The sequence below is a fragment of the Adiantum capillus-veneris genome, chromosome 13 (assembly GCF_014529385.1).
Source record: "Adiantum capillus-veneris isolate H3 chromosome 13, ASM1452938v2, whole genome shotgun sequence".
Classification (NCBI taxonomy): domain Eukaryota; kingdom Viridiplantae; phylum Streptophyta; class Polypodiopsida; order Polypodiales; family Pteridaceae; genus Adiantum; species Adiantum capillus-veneris.
This window is the reverse complement of record NC_140943.1, coordinates 66,743,785-66,771,129: the sequence shown is the minus strand read 5'-3', so window position 1 is coordinate 66,771,129 and position 27,345 is coordinate 66,743,785. Positions and strand designations below refer to the sequence as shown.

General features: G+C 44.5%; 1 protein-coding gene and 1 pseudogene across 2 annotated transcripts in view; one reads left to right on the top strand and one right to left on the bottom strand.

Moving 5' to 3' along the window:
• Positions 1–27,019, top strand: part of LOC147444184 (uncharacterized) — a 44,281-nt gene extending 17,262 nt beyond the window's left edge. Inside the window, exons 2-5 of one of the 2 annotated variants that reach the window (XM_086526892.1) lie at positions 24,455–24,533; positions 24,658–24,936; positions 25,069–26,300; positions 26,474–27,019. In XM_086526892.1, the coding sequence (XP_086383018.1) occupies positions 24,455–24,533; positions 24,658–24,936; positions 25,069–26,300; positions 26,474–26,641 (1,758 nt within the window). In that variant the 3' untranslated portion in view covers positions 26,642–27,019. Of the gene's footprint in view, positions 1–24,454; positions 24,534–24,657 lie in introns of both variants that reach the window. The other variant, XM_086526891.1, reaches the window with a different exon arrangement.
• Positions 5,485–6,386, bottom strand: LOC147444185 (uncharacterized; annotated as a pseudogene).
• Positions 27,020–27,345: the final 326 nt, after the last annotated feature.

Below are 27,345 nucleotides of genomic sequence, written 5' to 3'. Positions count from 1 at the left end.
GAAAGAGATAATGAGCCAAGTACAAGAGTTGTTAGAAAAGGGGCTGATTCAGCCCAGTTCATCTCCATTCTGTTCTCCAGTGTTGTTGGTGCAGAAAAAGGATGGCTCATGGCGTATGTGCATAGACTACCGTGCACTGAACAAGAATACCATCAAGAATAGGTTCCCTATACCTAGAATTGATGATATTATGGACAAATTAGAAGGAGCAGCTATGTTTACCAGGATAGATCTAAAGAGTGGGTACCATCAGATCCGCATTAGATCAGAGGATGTGCACAAGACTGCTTTTAGAACGACGTTTGGCCTTTACAAATTTTTAGTGATGCCCTTTGGTCTCACAAATGCTCCTGCTACGTTCAATAGGATGATGGACAGAATTTTCCGTCCACACCAGCAGTTTGTTGGTACATTCTTTGATGACATGATAGTCTACTGAAAGAATGAAGAGGAGCATAGGCATCACTTGGCCATTGTGTTCAAAGAGCTACGCAGTCATAGGTTGCTCATCAATGCAAAGAAAAGTGAGTTTTTTCTCGAAGAGATTCACTTTCTGGGACACATTGTCTCAAAGGATGGTGTCAAAATGGATCCTGCAAAAGTTGAAGCGATCAAGTCATGGCCAAATTTGAAGACAGTGCATGATGTCCGAAGTTTCTCGGGACTATGCTCCTATTACAGAAGGTTTATCCGAAATTTCGCTGAGATTGCTTCACCTTTACATGCTCTTCAAAAGAAGGGAGTCAGCTTTAGATGGACACAGAAAGAGATTTCAGCTTTTAATCTCTAAAGGAAAAGATGACTCCGGATCCAATCATTGTGTTGCCAGATCTTAGGAAGTCATTTGTGGTCCAATGTGACGCCTGTGGTAGTAGCATTGGTGCAGTGCTAATGCAAGATGGCAGGGTAGTAGCCTATGAGAGCAGAATTTTGCAAGGGCCAGAGATGACCATGCAGGTCTATGAGAAAGAGTTACTGGCTGTGATTCATGCGCTCTTAAGTTGGAAACACTACCTGCTAGGTGCAGACTTTGTTGTGCAAACGGACCATCAGACCTTGCGGTACTTCTTGACACAGACAAAGTTATCTGAGAAGCATATGCGATGGGCAAATATCTTGTCCATGTTCCATTTTCAGATTGTGCATGTGGAAGGCAAGAAGAACGTTGTGGCTGATGCCTTGTCAAGGAAGCCACAAATTTCAGCTGTGTCAATTCCTTATCATCATGAACTTGATGATATGAGAGAACAGTATGAAAATGAAGAAGATTTTGCAAGGGTCTTCGAGCAGCTAATGCAAGGACAACGTCATGAACACTATCTTCTCAAAGATGGGTTCATGATGATGCATGGCAGATTGTGTGTCACAAAGCCATTGCGATGCAAAGTGATGGAAGAGAGTCATGTCCCACCGTATGCAGGGCATCGTGGTATTGATGCTACAATTAAAGCGGTTGAGACATTCTTCTATTGGCCTACATTGAGAAGGGATGTGGATGCCTTTGTGCGAGAATGCCTAATATGCCAGAAGGTCAAGTTTGACAGGCAAAAGGCACCAGGGTTATTGCAACCACTACCTATTCCAGATAAACCATGGGAAAGTATTGCTATGGATTTTATCTTTGATCTTCCGAGAACGCAGACAGGAAACGATGGTATTTGGACCATTATTTGCAGATTCAGCAAACAGGCTCATTTTATTCTTGTCAGGAAGAAGATAAAACCAAATCAGATGGCACGCTTGTTTATGAGCAATATTTTCAAGTATCATGGCATGCCACAGTCGATTGTTAGCGACCGTGATCCACGCATGACAAGTTTGTTCTGGAGAGGCTTGTTTGAGAATATGGGCACAATGCTCAAATTCTCTTCGTCATTTCATCCTCAAACAGATGGGCAGTCTAAAGAGGCAAATTCTACTGTCCTAGATCTGCTGAAGTGCTATGTGTCAGAGCATAAAGGAAAATGGGAGCAATATTTGCCATTGGTGGAGTATGCATACAATAATACAGTGCATTCATCAACTGGCAAGGCACCTTTTGAGATAGTTGAAGGTGGCAAGAAAGTTCCTCCCATACTGCATACAAAGGACAAGATATTTGAAGCAGATAAGTATGTTCAGGACATGGATGAAATGTACAAGAAGGTCAAAGTGGCCTTAGAAAGGACTCAGGCAAAACAAAAGAAAGCAGATGATCGTCACCGTCGTGAAGTGGTATATTCACTTGGTGATTGGGTGCTTTTACGCTTTGAAAAGGCAAGGTTAAAGAAGATGAAGGGCAAGGAAAGACTGTTTCCAAAGCTCAGCATGCGTTACTACGGGCCTTTTCAAGTATGCGACATAATCAGTGATGTTGCATATAGGCTGAAATTGCTTGATAGTTGGAAGATTCACAATGCATTTCATGTGAGTCTTCTCAGACCCTATGTGGGTGATGTGCCAGAAGATATGCCAGCTGAAGATCAGCCGGAAGTCGAGGAACTTGAAGAGATCTTGGTCCCGGAACAGATTTTGGCACACAAAAAAAGGAAAGTGAAAGGCAAGGTTGCTAGGCGATACTTGGTAAAGTTCAGAAACTATCCACCAATGGATGCTAAGTGGATGGAAGAAGGTGAACTTGCAGAGTCACCAACTGTGTTATCACTTTACCTTGAAGCCTTCGATTTGCAACCTACCTTGACCCCTTGAGTTTCAAAGCTACATGGATTGTCAGTGTGACAATGGCTTCTGAAACAAATGATGTACATGGTATTTAAAGTGAGCTCAAATGAAATACCTGTTACATGAATGTTAGAGCTGTACAGATTGTCAGTTTGGCAATTGCTCTTATGGAATGTCCAAAAGTTTGGTTAGTGCTATAGAAGTGAGTATTTCTTGTCAGTTTGTCAAGGATACAGTAGTTACTTCTATTAAAGAGTACATGTGTAACTGCATTCTTAAACTTTCGGTTTGGGTATGCTCGAAAGTGTTACGGGATCTAACGTGTACTAAAGAGAGCATGTATGTGTCGTACATGTGTCGACAGGTGTTGAATACATCAGTGTTGACTGGAAGCATGTACGACATAGATGCAAACGAGGACGTTTGAGATTTCAAGAGGGGGGTATGTCATCAGCGTGTGACTACTATCTATCCTTTTTGTTGATTTCTTTCTTATTATCTATTTACTTTCACTTTTTGGAAACACCCCTCGGGAAATCTAACTGCCCTGCATTGCATAGCTAGTGTGGAACTGTTCAGAGGGAGTCCAGGCCTGAGGGCAAGAGAGCACTAAGGTTGGACAAGGACTATGGTTAGCCAAGTGGGGTCATTGACTAGCCAAAGTGGAATCCTTTGCTACAGAGGCTACATTTCAGTTCTGGATGTGGCCGTAGTGTACAAAGAGGATCGGATGACCTAGAAAGATACAATGGTAGCATCTCCTAAAATTTAGGGAACTGCTATTTTTGGACCTGAAAATGTGTTGGCGTCATTACCTCCGGAATGACAAGGGGAACCGTGAAGTCAATTGGGCAACCGGTTGGGAGATTTTCAGGCGGCAACCCCGAAACGGGAAAATGCTTGTAAATGTGCCAAGTGGCACATTCTGGTGCAGTTTCTAATGCAAGAGAGAGTTGGCGCTGAATTTGAAGAGAGGAGGGGCCGTTTTGCAGAAATTGTCACAGGTTAAGAGCTATGGTGTGCTTGCTTTCCCTCTTATGCACAGTGCGGTGCCAGGAGTGATGCCCTGCACGCTACGCACTGCCCTCTCTCCCCCCTTTGGCAGTATGTTATGCCCCTCTAGTGGGCTCTTCATTTGACCAATGTACAGTTGTGTGGGTTCATGCGCGATTGCCGAGGCAAGAGCCTCTTGCAGAGGTACTGGATTAGCTAGCAGCTAATCCCCCCGCAGGTACAGGTGAATTCGGAGAGGTTTCGCGCCAGAAATCTCGTCCGATTCAAAGGGCAAGTAGCCCTATAGGTGCGGGAGCTCGAGGACTTGCTACGGATGCGACCGGCACGCGAAACGGAGCCCGAAACAGTGAATTACAGCCTGCTGTGTATTTTTGCAGGTTTAGGGTTTTGGCCCTAAACGGACCCTAATACCCCCAGGAAGTTCGGGGACGCAAGGGGACCGCTGTACAGGCGATCTGGCGCATTTTCAGGGCTGAAAACAGAGAATTCAGCGTGCTGCAGATTCTCGCCAGGTTTTGCAAAGTGCCCGTATGCGTCGGGAAAGTCGGTCAATGCGTGGGAATACTGATTGTGAAGGGTTCTAGCACAGTTATGTTGCCGAAAGCAAGCCAGAACAGTCAAAATTCAGCCAAGGTTGTGCGGGGCGGCTTGGAAAGAACCACAGCGTATATTCCCTCTTTTAAACAATAAAGAAATACCGAAAGGGGCGCCTAAATTAGGGGCCAATCTGGTGTCGGTCTTCTCATACAGGTGCATTCTAGCATCTGTATCCCATTCCCCTCTCTTGTGTCACTATAGCACAGGTATAATAGACTACTAATAATGGGTGAAAGCTAAATCAAGGTTTGAAGTAAAGTCTACCGCCCTTTTTGGATTGAACAGGCCGGTTTCATACGACACCCGAGAGGTTGTAAAACCCTCCTCCGAAGGCCCCACTCTCGTCGGCGAGAGTGGTCTACTTTTGATTGCACAAAGGTGTACAATGATGATGCATGGGCTGATGCAAACGGGGACTATGTCGATGACGCCGATGAAGACTTTATGGCTGAAATCTGGGATCGTCTAATCGCTGAATTTCGGGGCTGTTTCGGTGGCTGAAAATGACTGTTTTGGCTGCGTTTTTATGGGCTGAAAATGGGGGATCTGCTCCAACCACTTAGGCTGAATCCGTTGCGTCTCTATCTGCTGAAATCTGCGTTTTTGTCACTCCTGAAAATCTGCGTTTTTGTTGCTGATGTCACTGGCTGAAAACGCTGAGGGTCTGCAGGTGTGGCTGGTGTTTTTGGGCTGAAAACGTTGATGATGATTGGTAGCGTTTTTGGCTGAAAAACGCTAGGGCTGCCCATTGCTGGCGATGGGAGGAATCTGCAACTGCTGGGGGTTTGGGAGATGAAGGCGACCATGCAAGAGGTGGAAACCATAGTTACATGGGACTGCGGGTCGGGGTCGGGAACAGGGACGAGACGGCAAAAGTCAAGAAACGGGGACGGGGATCGGAACGGGAAAAAAAAGAGAGTTTTTTTGGCATTTTTTGACCTACACACATGCCGCACACAAAGAGCATCACTTTGACCATAAATTTACACTAAATAGACCAAAGAACACGAGTCATATAGGCGGAAATGTGCTAATAAAACATCGATGATCGATGGATACAAAATGAGAAGTGCATGGCACAAGGGCTCAAGAGTCAAAAAGCCTGAAGGACTTAGGACAAGCCTGAGGCCTCAAGGATAACAAAAAGTACAAAGGGCTATGTAGTAGGTAGAGTCGTAGACTCGAGAGTCGAGTGATCAATGATCATCAAACTCAAGAAGTGCTCGCCTGCTGAATCTCCATATCGTCGTCGTAGTCGAGGTCGTCAGCGACGTATGAGGGCTCGGGAGGCTCGCATTGAGGCTCGGAGTCCTCCTCTAGCTCCTCCAAAAGAGTATCGGCTATAGATGGATTCTCTTGTGCTATCTCCCACTTAGTGAAGGGATCTGCCTTGTGTGTGACGCTCTTAGCAAGCATGCGCAAGTTAGCGCTCACAAACACCAAATCATTGGCTCTCTGAACCCCAAGGCGATTCCTCTTCTTAGAGGCAATGTGGCTGTACACACTCCATAGTTGCTCCAAGGAACTAGTGGTACATACTTGGCTAAGGACACGGACAACCAAGCGCTGCAAATGTGGGCCATCTCCTCCATAGTCCTCCCACCACAAAACCGAGCCAATCTTGTTGCGATCAAGCTGTGTATCTACACATTCATAGGAGCCCTTCTTTTGCATGTAGTTGAGTAGCTCGTCTCTAATCTTGCGCCTAATGTCACTGCTAGGCTCAAGGCGCTCCAATGCAAGCCGCCATCCTTTGCTCACCTCCTTGTTGGTCTCTTGACGCCTTCCCTAAAACTCAGGGTCAAGCACATAAGCTGCCGCATGAAGTGGAGAGTAGTATCCATTCCACCTCGACTCACACAAGCCATGAATCTCCGCATACTGAACAGGGTCAGGCACAAGCTTCTCAAGTGCCTCTATCATCCGATCCATGGCTTCGTAGACTTTGCCAATGCATGGCTGCAAGCCATCCACCACTCGAAGTAGGTGAAGAATAGGCTTGACCATGGCCTCAAGAGTATTCACCTCCTCCCACCAAGCGGCGTCGTCAATCCTGTTGCTGATGTAGACTTCGGCATGGCCTGGAACTCGTCACTGAGAAGAGGCCCCTTAAGGCTCCGCCACATATAGACAAGCGGCCTAGCATAAGCCAATTGAATGCAAATCTTGTCTCTGAATATTTGAGCAAGGACAAGTGGCTCCTCTTTGAGAATTCATGGCGCACTTTTTGATGGTTGAGCACAAAGGAGACAATTGGAGAGGCGTCACCAATGGTGGGTGAAATCCATGACAAGTTCCCTATGTCCTTGAGGAGGTTATTGAGGCAATGCGCCATGCAAAATGTGACATTGAAACCAGTATCAAAACCAGAGTCAAACAATTCAAATCGACACCAAGAGAGGTTTAAAACAGTTACCATTTATTTCAAACAAATTTCAAACAATACTTGCTCAAGCATAGTTCAAAAGTGTCTTAACTACAAACAACTAGAAAAATTCATTCAGGTTTTTGTTCGGAAAACCGAACTTTGAGGATGATTGGCTTGTCCTTCTGTATCAAGGTAATAGTTCGGTTTCGGATGTGTAATCATTCTTGTCGTGCCAAGGCATGCCCAAGAGAACGTCGCAATTGCCAAACTTCATAATGTGGAAATCGGCTTTTCCATGACAATCTTGGATAGTCACTCGAAGAGCACCAATGAGCGGCACCTCTTTTCGAGTTTGCCTCGTGGCTAGCTTGACTTCAATTTCTCCACCCTCTGCATCATAATCAAAGTGCACTGGCTTTAAGAATTTTGGATGCACGAAGTTCTCTGTAGCTTCGGGGTCAAAGAAAATAAGGGCTTTCAAACTGTTGACTTTGCCATATGCTAGAAACAATTCATTTGTACTTTCAAGGCGAATGCCATAGATATCAGGGACTAGTCCAATAGCGGGTCTAGCTCTCGTAGCTAGAGGTGGTCCTCGATCTTCGAGGCAGAAGGTTGCTCTAAAGACGTCGAGGCTCACTCAGGAGATGTAGTGAATGTATGCCTTGTCTGAAAACATTTGAAGCATCGGCCTTCTTGTAAAAGGGTTTCTCGTTGATGCTGTGTCAGACAAGGCCTTTAAGGTTGGGTTTCACGAGACTCGAGAGAACTTGTTCGAGAGTTTTGGCGCCGGAGTTGATTTCGTGGTAAACTCCAACTTTCCCTTCATCAGTTTGTAGTCGATCGCGGCATGGTCCATAAGTTCTTACATGGTTGAGACTTGCTTGGATAGACAATATTCTTGCAACGGTGATGGTAGTCCAATGGTGTATCGCTCACACCGGTCCTCCAAGGAAATGAACTTAAAGAAGGACACGGGAAGGTAGATGTCGAGAAACCTTTGGTTATAGTCGTCCATGGTATCTGTGGCAAGCATTTTCAAGTTGCCCCACTCTGCCAAGATCTGGACTTCAAAGAGAGGTCATATAATCGTGTGCAAATATTGTCTTGAAAGCTGGCCAAGTCCTTGGAGCATGTTGTTGCGTCGCGATGAAACTCCACCATTGCATGGCATTATCTTTAAGAAATCCCATTGCTCGAGAAATCTTGGATTCTTTTGTAAAGTTCCCCAAAGCATAGATGTTGTCAAATTGTTGTAGGCAACGGCGGTGGCAAAGGGGGTTGCATTGGATCAGGGTCAGATGGTTGCACCATATTCTTGAAGACTCCCTCGATCAGAACAGACTCTCTCGATCAGAACGGACTCTCTCGATCAGAACAGACGGCTCAGAAGGTTGTCGGTTGGAAGCTCTTGTGCTTTCTGGTGCCGGAGGAAGACGTACCACTTGGGCATCAGAGGGGGTAACATGTAATTTAGAAACCGTTGAAAATTTTGCAGCATCCGGAGATTCTAGTGCTAGGATGCAGCGAAAGAATGTTACGAAGCTCGTCGATGAGAAACTGCAAGTCTTTGTTGAAGCCATGAACGCCATGTCTTGGGTTCCTTATGGTATTTGCCCTGTAAGAGAGCGATGAAGACACGAATGCGCCCGATGCATGATGGAGTAACGGTGGAAGTGGCTAAGAAGTCGGGGGTGAGGCCACGAAGATTCTTTAGTAAAATTTAGTGTGAAACCTCGGGGTCAGGACACGAAGATTCTTTAGTAAAATTCCCTATGAAACTTCGAAACGCCACCTTGTTATGTCTCCTCTTTAGTAGGACCGGTATGCTTTCAGAAAAGCACACGCCTGAAGCTCTGATACCATTGTATGAGACGGGCACCACGTGCCAATGGAAAAGAATAGACTGAGCAACTTTAAGCACTTCAAATAACAACTAGACAGAAAGAGATGCACGACAGGAGACGGGAATGGCGGAGTTCCACCCCAAGAGAGCATTGGCCCCAAATGTTGGCGCCCCTTTCAATATTTCTTTATATTGCTTCAACTTAGTACAACGTCGGTACTCCAATCCTTGCACCATCACTCAGAAGCGTGCCAGAGAATGAGCCCTTGGCTCATATTTAAAGGCCCTTGGCCATGAAAAGCAATGACATGAAAAGCTTCAAACTTAAAAGCATCTGGTTTCAAAAGCAACACAATGTAATTTACGAAAGTCCGTATAGGTGCCACGCCAACATGTCAGTGCGTTTAGCGGGTTGTCCTTGGAGCTTCCACGTCATCATCTTCTACGCTTTGTGTGTGTGTGTGCGTGTGTGTGTGTGTGTGTGTGTGCGGGTGTGTGTGTGTGCGGGTGTGTGTGTGTTGGCCCCACTTTAATTTTAATGCCTTTAGGTGGCTCCACCGTACGGGGTCCCATAAGTTGGTAGGACTTCTTCTTCTTCTGTAGCTTCTTAGGGTTTAGGCCCCTCTACTGGTATCTGCAGGTTCGCTCCGTTCTTCAGTGGCTTGACACGTTAGTAGTTTGTGACATACAACTCCTCGAGGGTCGCTCTCTTCGAGACTCTGTGTCCGGATGCTCTCCAGAGACAGGCCCTAGTGGCTCTTATAAACAATACAATGCCCAAAAGTAGAGCCCCAAAAGCTTCGCTTATAAAAGTATTGCTCTCCAAAAGCAGCACCCCCAAAAGCTTGGCGCAATCAACCCTGCTTCAGCCAGCACAAAACACGGAATTTTCGTACGGTACTGCCACGTCAACATCAGCCCGTGAAATCCGGAATTTTTTGTATAGTGCCACGTCAGAAGCAGATGCACAATACTTCATTTTCTAGGATTAGGGCCCCTTGGTCGATGACGATAAGTTGGTCGGGGTAGGTTTTATTAATAACATTAACCTCTACTTTTAGGCCCCTCGGCCACATCTTTAGGTTCTTCTAGGTTCAGTCCTTTAGGTTGGTCATGCCACGTCACACACTTGTGACAGAGTGCCTATATTCTCCCATATTCCTCTCCAAAACAAGCTGGTATATCTGGGGTATCTATCTAACTTTGTAGATTCATGTAATCGAAAAGTTTGAAAGACAAACAGCTTGGCTAAGTGATCAGCTTTCACCGTCTTCACCGGGATGAAGTGAGCCTGCTTGCTGAATCTGTTGATGACTGTCCAAATCCCATCATGCCCACTCTGAGGTTTAGGAAGGTCGAAGATAAAGTCCATTGCTATACTCTCCCAAGGTTGGTTTGTGTGTGTGTGTGGATAGATATACACAGCTTGTAAAAGAAACAATAGGGCAGTTTGCAAGGTGCCCTAGCTGAGGAAGTGCATGTGGAGTTTTCGCCACGACGGTTCTACAAGTTCACGCAACGAGTTTGTGCTCAGAGTTTGCTTTCTGTGCCGAAAGCAATAGGTGATGGTTTGTGTATGAGTTTCACAGAGCTTGCCGCTGTGTATGTGTTTTGCAAGTATACTAGCTTTGAGATTTGAGCAAGGAGGCTTCGTCCTACCCTCGAGGGTTTCCGGAATTGGAATTCGAGATGGTTTGTGTGCTTTGAGGATCAAACTAGAGGATCACTGAGTAGAGAGCTTCGTCTCTGGAGTTTCTTAAAGAGAAGGAAAGTTCCATTAAGTCTAAGATCTAGAACGGAGTTGCATCTTAGGTACTTGTGCTTGTATAAGATTCTATCGATTAATATATATACTTTTTTTTTTGGGGGGGGGGGGGGGGAGGGGAGGGGGTATCAACCCATCTTCTCTTCCCCTATACTATGTTGATCTTTGTACCCTCTCTTCTCCTCTCAAGATTTTGTTTATTTAAGTCTATTGATTATTCGTGTGCGCTTTGTACGGTTGATATAGGTTGCATGGACTCTACGAACACTGATGGCGGTCTTGGGTACCCACTTGTTGCCATTGGCAGACACGATTGTCTATCTTGTTGTCTTGCGATATTCTATAGACCTGTGCTTGATGCAGTGGTGGATTAGACTTGAAGATTCCTTCGTCACTCTTGGTGTCACAAAAATGATGGCGTGGTAGATCCGCGCCGAAACTGACAAGATCTAAGTCGTTCCAACTTATAGGGTCTCGTCCGATGGGGCCTTGGGGGACACAACAATAAAAAAAAGAAAGATCGCGTGAAGGTTGTTGACGTGGTAGGCCGTACGGACAACCCCGAGTTTTACGTTGACATGTTGACGTGGTAGCCGTACGGAATTCCACGATTTGCGCTAGCTTTTGGCACCACTTTTTGGACCAGATGCTTTTGGAACTTGAAGCTTTTGAATTGATTTCTTTTGGGGCTCTGCTTTTGGCATCCCTTGTACTGTTTAAAAGAGCCCTTGGGGCCTCACTGTGCAGAGCATCTCGACGCAGAGTCTGAGAGCAGAGGTCCCTCGGGAGTTGTTCTTTGCGCCGAAATGGACGCCAGACTTTGGGGCCAATAACTCTGGGCACGGAACTTCGTTGGGCCGTGTCGACTCTCTCTCTCTCTCTCTCTCTCTCTCTATTAAACTTCAGTGATTTTGAAGTTTTTGTTCGCGTGTTGCTATTGATTTCTCGCTTGGAGTGTCCAAGCCTGTTACAGTGGTATCAGAGCCAGACACTGACTGTTAGTACCGACGCACTAGGAACACACATCTAGCACATGTACCAATCGACAATCACATCACATGACATCACAGGACATCACTTGACATCACAGGACATCACATGACAAATCACATTCAACATTCATTCGGATCTCAGACCATGATTTATCGGCAATGCAAATAGCATCACATCCATATCCACTGAAGACCTCATAGATGCCCGATTGACTAATCCCTATTGCAACCATGTCTATCGAGATCATTCAGACCAAAATGTTGCAGTCATTTCGCCTATCAGTTCCTGCTACTTAAACAAGTCAAGAACAAATTAGTTTCATATTATCCGGAATTCCATTTCATAAAGTCATACAGTAGAATACTGTCAGCTCTCAGTATCCCTGAAGCTCAAAGAGACATCAATGACTCTAGTATTAAAAAAAATCAAGGCATCTGTTGACAAAGGAGCGGAGTAACTCTCCTCTTGTGCAAACCCACTGCACCACATCTCCGGCCAAGCTGAAGTCAGGGTTCCATTTGGAGTAGATTATGCTAAACCAAAAGCTTCAAGGTAAAGTTTCACAATCTGAGGAATATCTGCTAGGTCCTCCCCCTCCATCCACTTCGCATCCAATGCAGGATAGTTCTTGAATTTAACCAAGAACCGCCTTCTCACTTTACCCTTATTCTTTCTGTCCTTATGTGCCAGTATCTGTTCAGGAACAAGGATCTCCTCGTTTTCTTCTACTTCGAATTGCTCATCAGGCTCCCCATCTTCGGGCACATCACCTTTAAAAGGTTTCAAGGGACTCACATGAAATGCATTGTGAATCCTCCAAGTGTCAGGGAGTTTCAATCAGAAGGAGACATCATTGATCTTTTCGGATATGTGGAAAGGTCCGTAGTATCTCATACTAAGCTTTGGAAAAAGCCTCTCCTTTCCCTTCTTCTTTCTCAGACATGCCTTCTCAAAATGTAAGAGCACCCAATCATTCTCCTTCAATTTCAAATTGTGACAATGGCGATTTGCTGCCTTCTTTTGTCTTTCCTTAGATTTCTGCAAAGCCTCGCGGACCTTGGCAAAAGTCGTGTCCAAGTCGCGCGTGTACTCATCGCCTTCAAAAATCTTATCTTTCGTGTTTAGGAAGGGTGGAACCTTCACAGCACCTTCGATAATCTCAAATGGCGCCTTCCCCGTCGATGAGTGTATTGTGTTGTTGTAGGCAAATTCCACGAAAGGTAGATACATTTCCCATTGAGTCTTCTGATCCAAGATATAAGACTTCAATAAATCTAAAACCACTGAATTAGCAATCTTAGATTGCCCGTCAGTCTGCGGGTGGAAAGATGAAGAGAACTGCAACCACGTGCCAATGTTCTCCCAAATTGCCTTCCAAAACAAACGCGTAAATCTAGGGTCCCTATCGGAGACAATCGTCTCGAGCATGCCATGTAATCTGAATATCTGGGCCACAAACAGTCTCGCTAAGTGATTCGGCTTCACTGTTTTCTTCACTGCAATGAAATGAACCTGCTTGCTAAATTTGTCAATAACAGACCAAATCCCATCGTGGCCACTCTGTGTTTTCGGGAGATCAAAAATGAAATCCATTGCTATACTTTCCCAGGGGCGGGTGGGTATGGGCAAAGGCTGTAACAATCCCTATGCTTTATGCCTATGAAACTTGACCTTCTGGCATAACAAGCAGCTGCGCACAAACTCGTCTACATCCTTTTTGAGTCTCGGCCAAAAGAAGCATCTCTCTACCCCTTTCAAGGTGGTAGCAATGCCACGGTGACCCATAAAAGGCGGACAGTGGCTTTCGGTCAACCTTTTCCCTCAACGGTTGTGTAACGCACAACATGGTTTTCTTCATGAAGTAGCCATCCTGAATGGAATATCCCGCTACTATTTCCCCATCCCGTATCCGTGTGAAAATATCCGAAAAATCTGTATCTGTGGCATACTGATCGACCATATTCTCAAAGCTTTTATGAAGTATCGCGGAAATAGCCAGAACCAACGGCTTCCGAGACAAAGCATCTGCCACCAAATTCTTCTGTCCCTGCACATGGACAATCTGGAAGTGAAATTGTGACAAGATGTTCGCTCACCGCATCTGCTTTTCCGATAGCGTCTTCTGTGACAAGAAGTAGCGTAAACTGTGACTGTCTGTAAAGACAGTGAAATCCCCTCCGAGTAGGTAGTGCCGCCATTGAGTAAGAGCATGGATAACCGCCAAAAGCTCTTTCTCATAAATCTGTGCTGTCAATTTTGGCCTTGAGAACAATCGGCTCTCGTAGGCAATGACATGGCCTTCTTGCATTGAGACCGCACCCAGACTAGGACCACAAGCATCGCAATATACTTCAAATGACTTCTGCAAGTCCGGCAAAGTCAAAACTGGTCCTGTAGTCAATTTCTCTTTCAAAGTTTGAAAGGCAGTCACCTCTGTGGGTCCCCACGAGAAAGGGACTCCTTTCTGTGTCAAGGTATGCAAAGGGGAAACAACCTCCGCAAACTTTGTAATGAACCGCTTGTAGTACGAGCACAATCCCAAGAAGCTTCTAACTTCATGGACATTCTTCAAATCAGGCCAATCACGGATAGTCTCTATCTTGGCCGGATCCATTTGCACCCCTGCTGTTGCTGACACAATGTGTCCCAAAAAGTGTATCTTTGGTAGGAAAATTTCTTTTCTTCGCATTAATCACCAACTTGTGATCTCGTAATGCCTGAAAGACTTGAAGCAGATGTACTCTATGTTCTGCCTTATCCTAGGAGAAAACAATGATATTGTCAAAGAAAGTGCCAACAAATGGTCTGTACTCTCGAAAAATCCTGTCCATCATCCGGTTAAATGTCGCAGGAGCATTGGTTAGGCCAAACGGCATCACCAAAAACTCAAATAACCCAAAAGTCATCCGAAAGGCTGTCTTGTAGACAATCTCCCGACGCGATTTGGATCTGACGATATCCACTTTTCAAGTCGATCCTTCTAAAGCACGAGGATCCGTGAAGTCAGTTAAGTATATCATCGATTCTAGGAATCGGAAATCTTTTCTTGATGGTGATTTTGTTGAGAGCTCTATATTCGATGCACATTCTCCAAGATCCGTCTTTCTTCAAAACCAACAACACTGGAGAGCAGTACGGTGAAGTACTAGGCTGGACAAGACCCTTTTCCAAGATGTCTTTCACTTGGTTCATAATCTCTTCGTTCTTGGCTCAGCTCACACGGTAAGGTGGTCGGTTCGGTGGTGTGCTTCCAAGTATTAGATCAATGGTACGATCTTCAGGACGAGTGGGTGGTAACTCGCTTGGCAGGCCCTCTAAGAAGAATTCGGCACGAGATCTTGACGTTCTTTATCAAGTTCAAACATATTTGTCTTATCCTCATCACTCAACTCTTTCAAAAAGATCGAGTAAACAAACAGACTGGATTTTATTAATTTAGAAATGGTCGAAGCCGATACAATAGGGACAGACTTGCCCTTAAGTTTTACATCGAGTACAATGGTTCTGCCCTTCTTTGTGGTCAATGTCGCTTTCCTCGCCCGATAATCGACCATGGCGTTGTTCTTGTGGTACCAGGGAATTCCCAAGAGAACATCACAACCTTCCAAAGGCATTATGTAAAAGTCCTCATGCCCCAAATACCCCTGACAATGCAACCGAAGTTTGCCAATGACAGGTGTAATGGCTACGTCCTTGTCGGGTGCCACTAGAACTGCCTCTGTAAAGCGGTCCCATCCAATCGGGAGTGATTTCGAGCCGCGCCGCCAATTCCGGTGAAATTAATTGAAGAAGATCAGGGCCTCTTGGTCTTTTACTTTGCCCCAAGCTTGACAAAGTTCTGTACTCTCGTCCATCGTGCTGGGATTGGTACCCACGCAATTTGGAACTAGTCATGTTTTCATCTTGCCTTTTCTTCCACGGTCCTCAGCTGCTCTCGAACTCTCAGGCCTCTCGTCGTCCTTGTCACTTTGTTCTTTCTGTGCCTTTTTAGGGCACTTCGCGGAGATATGCCCAAGTTTCCCTACATCCAAAGCACTTCCCCTCCTTTATGTAGCGGGCCCTCTCTTGAGGAGTAAGCTTGGGTCGTGCATCCTTGTCTTTCTGTTCTGGGTTGCTCTTTCTCTTTCTACTTTTATTTTTTGAAGTCTGTTCGGCTCTTTGCGTCATGATCTCATTTGTGGGGTAGGTTAGACTGCCAGAGTGAATGGTAAAACCCCGTTTCGCATGACTCATCAACTTCTGAATGGAATCTGACTTTTGTTTTAAGCAGTGATCTCGGATCTTTGTAGGAAGACCCAAGGTAAACCGCTTAGCCTGTTCCTTGAACGAGATCTTCTTAAATAAAGAGGCGGGTAGCAAAGAGCTCCAGAATCTCTCGCAATAGGCGTCCACTGTATCTTTCTTGGTCATCCAAAGATGGTTCCAAGCAGTTCGTATGTCGCGTTTATACTCTCGAGTCAGCCATGAAGAAATAAAAAGCCTTTTAAATTTCAGCCATTTGACTGGCGTTGTCTTGTTTAATAGATAGAAGCGTGCTCCACCAAGTTCGAGCATTCCCCTTAAAGTAAGAGGCAGCTCTTCGAATCTTAGAGTGCTCTGAGTAACTCCCTCCAGAGAAAGCGATGTCAAACTCTTGTATAAAAGACAAAGCCTTCGAAGCATCTCTATAACAAGAAAAAGTGTCAAATTTAATTGACTGTCCATCTTCCTTGAACTCTCGGACTTTCTTGCGTTTGTCTTCCAGAAAGTCATACTGGTTGGCTTTATAAAAATTCTTCTTCTTTGCGTATATCTTTTGTGATCAGAGTCCGAACTATCTGAAGACGAGTCCTCTGTAGAATTGTCAACCACCGGGTGAGATTTAGGCCTCTTTGCCTTTTTCTTGCCCTTTTCGAAGCTTTGCTTTTTGCTTCGCTTTTTGCCTTTTGTGTCTTCTTGCTCGAGTCAGATGAGCTAGAAGAACTGTAAGAAGAAGAAGAAGAAGAACTGAGTACTCCTTCAAATCGAACACGCTTCTTCTGCTTTCTTACCGATTCAAATGTAGACTGACGACCCAAATAACCCCGGGAAGTCAGCGCCTTTCTTCTGCTTTTTATCGTGCTTCTTAGCTTTGTTTTGCACGTCAAAAAGTTGAGCAATTCATGCATCAACCACCTCGTTGGTTTTGTAGAGTACGTTCAAAGCATGAATGACTTCTATATAAACCTGCATCTACTCTTGGGCACTGACGACGTGAGTAGGGATGTCATAGTTGTTGTCCAAGCTATGCATGATAAAGGTGATAATCTTATTCTTCGTGTTTGGACAAGCAGCGAAGTTGAGATCACATATTGTCAAGTTTGGTTCTTTGCTCTTCGTAGGTTTGTAGTAGTATTCATTTTTCGATTTCGTATTTAGCTTACCTGAGGACTTAAGAATGTGTTTTGTTAGAAGTTGTTGTGTGAAGTTTGATTTCTAGGATTAAGTTTTTAAGATGTCTTATCCTTTTTTTGCTTAAAGTTGAGTACTTGTTTTAAGCCAAATACGTTGCGTCAACTTATTTTACACATGCCTTTTCTAAAAACATTTTTAAGTTAATAATGTTTTGTTTTATCTAGTTTTGTTTCGTAGCAAACAAAGTGATTTAGTTTGTTTGTTTGTTTGTTTTTGTTTTTCTTTTCTTTTCTTGTGTCCCTTACTTTTGTAGTTTTATGAGTGCTTTATTCCCTCTTATAATTCGTGAGTTCAGACTATTCTGAACTTATGAAGGTATACCTCTTCTAATTCTTGCTCTGTGTACATCCTGGGCGTAGGAGGTTTCTTGAGAGCCGGTTTGAGGGGTGGTTCTGTGGTCTTCTTCCGCTGTGAGTGCACTTCATCGAAAGAGGTCTTGCTGATATATTTTGCAAATTTTGGGTCCTTCGCAAAATTGAGCATCATCTTTGTTGCATCATCGATCAATCGTCGATGCTCCATCTCTTCGAGCTCCGCCTAAGTAGGCCGAGGCGGGCCATACTCGTGTGAATCTTCGTTGTGATCTCTTCCCGCATCGTCGGATGTAGAGGAACTCGACTGATCTTTGCCTGAAGCCATAGGTGCCACGAAAAAGGGATCGGATTTCCCGTAGGAGAGAAATCGGCCGCGCTCTGATACCACTGTAATAGACTTGGACACTCCAAGTCGAGAATCTATCGCGACACCACAAATAATCACTCCAAAGCAGTTCACAGTTCACAATTGATTCGACATTTGCCTGTCGGAGTTCCGTGCCTAGAGATATTGGCCCCAAAGATTGGCGCCCCTTTCGGTATTTCTTTTTATATTAATCTGCAACTCAAAGTACAAGCGAGTCTTTGGGACTCACTCTCAGACTTTGTATCGAGATGCTCTACAGAGTGGGAGCCCAAAGACCAATATAAAGAGTTTACAAGGGGTGCTAAAAGCAGAGCCCAAAAGCTGGAAATTAAAGCAATTCTCAAAAAGCCCTTGCGTAGGATTTGTGTAGGATTTCAGCTTGCCATGCGTAGCCAAAAAGCAAGTCCAGCGCTGCCGCAAAACCTGGCCTGCCAACTCTACGAAATTCCGTGACGAGTGCCGCAAAAAGTGGGCCTGTCCGTACGGTGCAGCCATGTGTCAGTCCCTACCGGCAGCCAACCACGTCAGAATTTTATGTAAATCTGCACCTCATCATTTGTGGCCAAGCGCAGGTGCATATGAGTGTGCATTGGGCAGCCACGTCATCCACTTTGTGACACAGAGTTCTTGAAAAGAAAGAACTAGAGGACCATCAGATGATAAGCCAGAGACTTAAAGAGCAACAGCCGAGCGCGGAAGAAAAGAAACGACGAAAGCATGACTGGTACCAATTTTATGGGGATTGTCGACATTGATCAAATGAACAAAAATACCGAACTTTGCACAACATGGGGAAAAGTGCGAGACCAAGAAACCTCCTTATCTTCTTTGATGGAGAAGCCAAGGCCAACTGAATTGGTGGCCCGATTTGGAATTATGTCCAAAGAAATGGGGCCATAGGCCAACGTCACCATGAAACGCGTTTTCGACGGGTCAGGACAGGTGAAACGTTTCGGGCCTTGAAACGTTTGGCTCACCTAGTGAAACACTAGCCGTTTCACTAACAAGTTACCATAGTTTTAGTTTTAAAGTCGCTAAACGCACGTTTCAGTCTCACGTTTCACTGTGCTCTCATTTGGGATTGAAACGTTTCGTGGTGAAATGCCGCGTTTCAATGTGAAACGTTTCGGCCTTGAAACATTTCGTGGTTACGCTGCCATAGGCTGAGGCTGTTCTAGAGGCACCCGGATTGGATGTTGCCATTACACCTATCATTGGCAAACTACGTTTGCATTGTCAAGGGTATTCAAGGCACAAGGACTTTCTCACCATGCCTATGGAAGGGTATGATGTCCTCCGAGGAATCCCTTGGTTCCCCAAGAATAGTGTCGTGGTCGATTTCAGGGTAGGGAAAGTCATCTTGAAGAATAACGAGTTGCCTCCTTCACGTCCTGAAGATCACACAATTGATTTGATTCTTGGTAGTACACCACCCAACCGGCCAGCTTACAGAGTTAGCGAGGATTTCCCATTCCAAGGATCGATGATAAACTCGATAGACTTGAGGGTTCTACTTGCTTTAGCCAAATCAATTCGAAGAGTGGTTATCATCAGATCCAAATTGCTTTTGGAGACGTCTACAAGACAGCTTTCAGGACGACTTTTGAGTTTGTATGAATATTTGGTGATTTTCTTGGCCATACGAATGCTCAAGCTACATTCAACCGCATGATGGATATTTTCAGAGAGTACCGATTGTTTGTGGGCCCTTTCCTTTTACGATTGAAGCAAAACACAGACACCATCTGTTGCAAGTTTTCCAGACACTGTGGAAAACATAATCTGGTCGTAAATGCGAAAAAGAGCGATTTTTTTTTTCTTGCTTTAGATACAATTCTTGACACACGTCATTTTAGTTGGAGGAGTAAAGATGGATCTGGCCAAAATTGAGACTACTCGTGATTGGCATGATTTGAAGATTGTTCGAAGCTTTCTGGGCTTGTGCTTGTATTATAGATGGTTCATTCAGAAATTTGCAGAGATAGCTTCTCCTTTGCATACGGTGACTCAAAAAGGAGTTCCTTTTATTTGGGGATCGACAGGGATTGCAGCCTTTCAGACTCTCAACGAGAAGTTGACTACAGGACCAGTGTTGGCCTTGCCAGACTTTCAAAAGCCATTCGAAGTTTATTGTGAAGTTTGGGAGCAGTCTTGATGTCATAGCTTACGAGAGCAGATTGTTTTCATGTCCTCAACGGGTTGCACAGATTTATAAGAAACAGCTTTTGGCAATTATCCACTCGGAGCTGACTTTACTGTCTTCACAAACCATAAGAGTTTAGTTTACGCTACTTCTCGCAAAAGAAACTTTTGGGAAATTAGATAAGGAGAGCTAACATCTTGTCACAGTTCCACTTCCAGATAGCCCATGTTCAGGGACATAAGAATTTGGTGGTAGATTCATTGTCTAGACAGCCCTTGGTTCTCTCTATTTCCGCGATACATCATGAAGCTTCAAGGATATGGTAGATCAGTACGCCACAAATCTTGATTATGCAGATATCTTTCATCGGATACATAGGGGAGACACAATTGCAAGCTAATCCATACATAATGACTATTTCATGCGGAAGACGATGTGTGTTACACAGCCTTTGAGGGAAAAAGTTTTGACGGAGTGCCATTGTCCACCTTTTTCATGCCACCGCGGCATAGATACTACCTTGAAGGGTGTTGAGCGTTACTTTTATTGGCCGAGGCTCAAAAAGGACGTGGACGAGGTTGTTTGCAGTTGCTTAGTATGACAAAAGGTCAAGTTTAACAGGCATAAGGCACCAGGACTTCTACAGCCTTTACCCATTCCCTCCTGCCACCTGAAAAGCATTGCTGTGGATTTCATTTTTGATCTTCCCAAGACCCAAAGTGGGCACGATGGCATTTGGACAGTCATTGACAGATTTAGCAAGCAGTCCCACTTCATTCCGATAAGAAAACCGTCAAGCTTGATCATTTGGCAAGACTGTTTGTTTTCCTAGATTTTTCGGTTTCATGGCATGCGTGAGTCTATTGTTTCCCGTAGACAGATGGGCAATTTGAGATAGCCAATTCAATGGTTTTGGATTTGTTGATGTCTTATATTTTGGATCAGAAGACTTAATGGCAAAAGTATTTGCCCTTGGTGAAGTTTGCCTACAACAACACACAGGGAAGGCGCCATTTGAAGTATTCAAGGGTGCTAAGAAGGTTCCTCAACTTCTAAGCATCAAGAAGATTTTTTTTTGAAGGAGATTTTTGAAAAATGTTGGAAGGCATGGAAGCCCATCTAGCAGTTCAGAGGAGGAGAGCTTGTCCTCTTTTGACAGTGACCAGATCAACAAGAAAACCAACAAGAAAACCAAGCAGTTCAAGGAAGGGAGTCAAGCCGTCAGGTTTGAGACGTTTTCAGGCTACTAGGACACCCATCGAGCCCTTGAGTTTGTACAACAACATCGAGCCCTTGCCTTCTCTGGAGGATGGTTCACAGAACACTCTTAAGGTGCGAAAGGTGCATCTTACTTGAACGGAACTGTACAGACATGGTGGTCTACTCTGTTGTTACGTAGAGAAGCACGTGCGACGTGATTAAAATTCAAGACAATTTTCACATTAACTTGGATATTAGATGAATATGCAAGAGATGTCATCACGGCTTGGCATCACTTGAAAATGACTGAGAAAGATACATTAGATGACTACCGCCAAAGGTTTTGGGATACTTATTTATTAGTGCCTTTGTTTCGGAAGATTACTTTGAAAAACTAGATTAAGCAGTTTTGATGTGGTTTGCTGAAACAGATTTGAGACTATCGTCTAAACCAGAAGTCCAACTCTATTCAGAGACTTAGGGAACATGCTAAGCAACGACTTGGAATGCATGCCGGCTCATTGACTTATCCTACGGACATGATAGTATCCACCTCAACAGGGTAAGAGTCTCCCAGTGAAGAGAATGAATCAAGGGAACCGGATGACAACTCATCACAAGATTCTAGATAATCAGATGGTAGCGCGTTCGAGGATTCCAACGAACTAAGGGAACTAGACGCAAGTTTATCAGAGGATTCCGGAGAAAGGGAATCAGATAATAGTGTGTTTTAGGGCTCCGATGATTGAGACTGACATGTCCCAGGGCTCAAGGAAAGAAAGGAAAAGGGAATCAGTCTGTAGATCAGAGAATTCCCGAGGCCCAGGATAAGATTTTTGAAGTGGATCAGTATACGAGAGATTTGGACATTGCTTTTGCCAAGGTTCGCGAGGCTCTTGAGAAGCTCAAGTACGGCATAAGAAGGTAGCTGGTAGACATCGACGCGACTTTCAATTAAGGAAGATGATTGGGTGTCCTTACGGTTTGAGAAGGCATGCTTGAGGAATCGAAAGGGAAAGGAGTGGCTTCTTCCAAAGCTAAGTATGCGATATTACGGCCCTTTCTAGATTCAAGAAAAGATAAGTGATGTGTCCTTCAGCCTGTAGTTGCTAGATACTTGGAAGATTCACAATGCTTTTCATGTGAGTCTCTTGAAACCTTTCAAGAGTGAGGTGCCAGTTGACAGGGAGCATAAGGAGCTATTTGAAGTGGAAGAGAGTGAGGAAATACTGGTTACGGAACAAATACTGGCTCACAAGGAAAGAATAAAGTCACTGATTTTCTTGATGACTTTATGAAAGAAGTACTTCGACATGGGAATTCCCGAGATGAATCTGAATTATGTGTGCTCTCACATGTGATTGTGTTTGACTACAGGATTGAAAGATAGAATAATTGACGAAATGACTTCAGCATTTTGGTCTTAAGAATCTATGGACATTATTGCAATAAGAATTAGTTAATCCGACATCAGTGCGGTTTGGTGTGGATCTAGATGCGATTGCTAAACATGTTGCCAGGAATCATGGTCCTAGATCTGGATAGATTTGAATGTGATGTGAATGTTCGGTGACTGACCTTTTTGTGCAAGTGCTAGATTTGTGTTGTCTAGTGTGTTGGTACTTAGAGTCAGTGTCTATTGAACTGATTTAAGGCTTATGTCTTTTTTTGTAGGCGTAATTGAGGGCGATTACAATTCTTTCAAGAGGGGGGTATGTCACAAAATGATGGCGTGGCAGATCTGCCCCGAAACTGACAAGATCTAAAGATTATAAGTTGGAACATTATAAGTTGTTCCAACTTATAGGGTCCCGTTCGATGGGGCCCTGGGGGACACAAGAATAATAAAGAAAGACCGTGTGAAGGTTGCTGACGTGGTTGGCTGTACGGACAACCTGGAGTTTTGCGTTGACATGCTGATTTGGCAATTGTATGAAATTCCGCGATTTGCCTACCAGCTTTTGGCACCAGTTTTTGGACCAGTGCTTTTGGAACTTGAAGCTTTTGAACTGATTGCTTTTGGGGCTCTGCTTTTGGCATCCCTTGTACTCTTTAAAAGAGCCTCCCCGTGCAGAGCATTGGGACGCAGAGTCTGAGAGTAGAGGTCCCTTAGAAGTTGTATGTTACAATTATAAATGTACCAAAAGAGGCGCTAGACTTTGGGGCCAATAACTCTGGGCTTGGAACTCCGCCGGGCCGTGTCGACTCTCTCTCTCTCTCTCTCTCTCTCTCTCTCTCTCTCTCTCTCTCTCTCTATTAAAGTTCAGTGATTTTGAAGTTTCCGTTCGTGTGTTGCTATTGATTTCTCGCTTGGAGTGTCCAAACTGTTACACTTGGAGGCCCTAGATACTTGCCTTGTTGTCTACCTAGCATCTTAGAGGGAGTGTTAAGAGTTTCGCATGTCATCTAGTGGGTTTTCCTGTCTAGATCTTGTGAGCGAGGGCTTCTTTGTGGCTGTCCCCGGCCTTGTGAGACTTTTCCAGATTCTAGGTATATGGGGGGGATTTTGCAGGTTTGGTCGGTCAACCATTGGTGTCCATTTGGTGGATGCCCTATTCTATTCCCATTTTTCCATTTATTCCTAATTTAGGGTCGTAAAGTTTTTATGGAGTGGATCGGGCACTTTTTGTGCACATCTTTATAGGGAGGAGGGGGGGGGGGGGGGGGGGGGGGGGGTGGGTCACAATTTGGCCTTGCAGTATTGCAGAGCCTTGTATAAGAGAGTTTTCTTTGCATGGCTTGCCCATATTCTCTCTCTCTCTCTCTCTCTCTCTCTCTCTCTCTCTCTCTCTCTCTCTCTCTCTCTCTTGTCGGATAGATCTTTAAGGTCTCTTGGGATAGTTTCCTACGACATTAAAATTCTCTTCTTCTTCTTCTTCTTCTCTCTCTCTCTCTCTCTCTCTCTCTCTCTCTCTCTCTCTCTCTCTCTCTCTCTCTCTCTCTCTCTCTCTCTCTCTCTCGCGCCATGCCTTCGGCTGGACTTCGGTCTTGTCATGGGATTGAAAATAGAGATGGGCGGTGGTGGAAAAGAGGTACCCATCAATGTAGGATGGATCTGCAAAGTAGCATTTTCATTTGCCGTGGTGTGGAAGGCACCACCCAGCAATGAGGATTGTGAAGGAGCAACAGGAAGAAAAATTCTGGGGCGTGAAATTGTGTAATAAGGCATCTGAGTAGTCAATGGTCCAATGCGAATTGTGGAGCAAATTGGAAGAGGTGGGATGGGTGGAACACGAGCTGAAGTGGAATTTTGTGGTTGAGAGGATTTACTTGTCACAACTGGAAAGGAGATCACAGCTTCCTAGTAGGGCATAATTGTTGACAGATACACATCCTATGGAGGAAAAACTCTGGACTGCAAGTTTTGATGAGACAAGTCTGGCCGCTAAATGAGCAAAATTTGAGCTGAGATTGAATCCACCTCAGCATTTTTCAAGTGGCACAAAAGGGGAGGATTATTAACGTCATGGTGGTCAAGAATTTGCTTATCTATACAACCTGTCGTGATGTTTGAGGCACATCTCTGAACATCGGTTTTGCTGCTAGATAATCTCAACCACGATTTTACTAGATAGGAATAGGCTTGTTGTCCAGTGTCTCACATTCCTCTTATCACCCCAAGCTTATTGAGCATGTGAACGTTTTGTGTGTCTTTTGATATTTGAGTGTGAGATACATAAGACACGTCACTAAAACTTATGACCTTGTTGATTTAAAGCCTAAATCTGTTGTTTACTTTGTAATCTGTCACAGAGGGAGAAACGCAAACACAAGGATAAGAAGAAAAAGAGGAAAAAACATAGTGCAGCGAATGGGGACCTTACCATTAAAGGTGTCCATTTCCCCCTCCCCTGACAAGTAGAGAAACGATGCATTTGTCTCCAGAATGCATTTGATACATCAGTACATTTTTCAGATCCCGTGTTAAAATTGGTGTTTGGTTTGTGGTTTGCCAGAGGATGACCAGCAATGCAAAGTCATTGAGCAATCTGGACGGCCCTATGAAGGCTTTAGCGTGGGAAATGACAAGTTACCGTCTGCCACAAAAAGCCAGGGTGCCATTCAAAGATTACAAACTGAGACCTGTTTAGATGAAGCATTTTCTAATCGAAATCTTACTACAGATTCTCAAAGGTTCAAACCTAGAGAAGAGTTGCTATCGAGAAGTATGCTGGCTGCTGAGAGATCAGAAGCAGAGGAGTCCAGAGATCATGTACTCTCGAAGGGTGTCAATGGTAAAAGTTCTTCTCAGAGTCTTCAAGGGGGAAAGTCTATCACTGAGGGGCTCATAGACTGTGGGTTAGTGAGAGAAGACAAGAGATCGAGGGTAGACAGCTCTAAAGTGCTTTCTAATGGTGCTCCTGCAGCTTCCAGTTCTAAGAGATCTGAACAAGCAGAAAGCTCTGTATTTGCAAATGGCGTTCTCTCCACAAAACGGAAAAGATTACAAGCCGACAATGCTGGAGATGGTTTGCTTCCAAAAAGTGTGCTAGATGCAAGCTATAGGAAGTCTGATGGTCTGCAAACAGGGAAATCCCGACCGGGTCCATTCATGCAGGCTACCGCAGATAATTTTGGCAATCAAATGACTTCAGATAATGGGCTGCCTTCTGATTTTGAAAGATCTGCAAAAAGATTAAGAGCAGATCACACAAGATTGAAAGTGGGTACAAATGGTGTATCTTCTGCCATTGGTCAAGAAAAGAATGGAAAGGTGCCGTTTCATCTGCTGGCCAATGATGGAGATTCTCAAGAAGACAAATTGAAGCCTGATGTGCAATTAAATGGTGTCATGGTCACAAATTGGGGTAAATTGCAAATGAATAGCTTTAATGGTCCACAACCTACAGGTGGCTCGCTGACTACCGCTAAACGTGACAAATCTGATAAAGGAAAGCAACCAGGAAAGCTTTCACTGATGAATCATATACAGGATTGCAGTATGAGTAATTCATCAGTGAACAGGCTCATTGAGAAAGTTCGCCCAGGGTCTTCAATGGCTAGTAAATGCCAACGATCTGACCAAGTGTTGCAAGGTGCAACTAATGTTTTAACTACTGCTGGGTTGAAGGCCGAGGACAAACGACTAGAGGCAGACAATACCAAGGGGAAAGTCGGTCCACCAGATGCACGAGCTACCTGTGAAGAAAGATCAAATATAGATAGCACTAGAAGAGATATGCGAGTGCTAGATGTGAAAATCAAACCTGATAGCAATGGACAAAGTGTGCTGGCCACTCATTATAAGCATACAGGTCATGGGTCGCAAGTGGATGGCTTTAAAAACAGGGTGCTCTCAAATGGGATACTAGCTGGTCACTCCGAGAAACAAGATCAATCGAACATGAACCTTTCTTCACCTGTACCAACTGCTGTAATCAGCAATAACAGGGCAGCCCCAATTACTGCACTTTCTCTTCGTCCCAAAGTTCAATTGGATTTTGAAGATAAATCACTGAAAGAGAAGTTGCTGAAGCTACGCGTACCCCACCCAGGGCAGGCCTTGGTTACAATGGAAGATGAAGATTGGCTGGTTCCATGTAAGCAGCAACTTCATTCAAAACAGGGGGAAAAGGGCGAAGAAGCCCAGATACAGCAGGTATGGGCAGAGACGGTGCTTTTACCAGCAGTTGGTTTGAATGCGTTGCCTTATGTGATTCTAAACTGAATCACGAAGGGTGGCATGCTCCGATTACTTCCAGGTGCATTTAGGTTAAGCCCTGATTCTGAGGCACTGCAGGAAATGTTTGCGAAATGCGGACCAACTCCCAGTTGCCAGATGTTGCTTGCTCCATGCGATGTATCAGTTTCTGCAAAACAAGGTCTCGTAATGAGGGGAGTTGTGCTGGTGATGCTGTTAGTTGTGAGGGCTTTGGCAAGAAAGAATTGGTACACTGCTCCATTGTGATGGATGGATGTTCTCAGGAACTCCAACTCTGACATAAACGGATATAACCCTTACAATGCTCTCCATGGTGATGGATATTTGCAGAAACTCTGATAAACCTCATGTAAATTGACACTACTCACTATGGTGGCTTTGGACATCTTCCTTCACAACAGTTTTGCTTGGTCATGTCAATGGACACACACTACCTTGGTGGGTTTGCACGTATGAAACGGTTGTGCTCTCTGTAATGGCATGTCTCTTAGGAATCTGTACTTGCTCAGTTACATAATTCCTGCTTATATCACCTAAGGCTATACAAGTAAAAGCCTTGATTTCAGGCACCGTTACTGAGGGTGCCCAGTGTCAACTGTGGACTACACATCATTTTTCAAAGAGGCCCATAATTGGAATAAAAAGAGGGTTCTTGACATAGTTTGTACATTTCTTGAGTCTCTTTTTTTCCCGTCATGTTGTTTACTTATCATTACCTTTTTCCCCTCCCTTTGTGGGAGGGGGGGGTTTAGTGTGCTAAAATTGCTTTCTACAAATGAGCTGTGAAATTAATTAGTGCCATCTGTTGGTTTTGTTGTTAATTGAAAATGCAGATTAGGCTTTATTCTTTGTCTAAAGAGCGAACTTTTTTTGCTAGAATCATTGAAACAGCAAATTTACGGTCGGCAATGTATTGCAGCAATCCTTGCTATAAGGGAAGAGGGGGGGGGGGGGGGGGGGCGGGGATCCTCCTGGAAAGCTG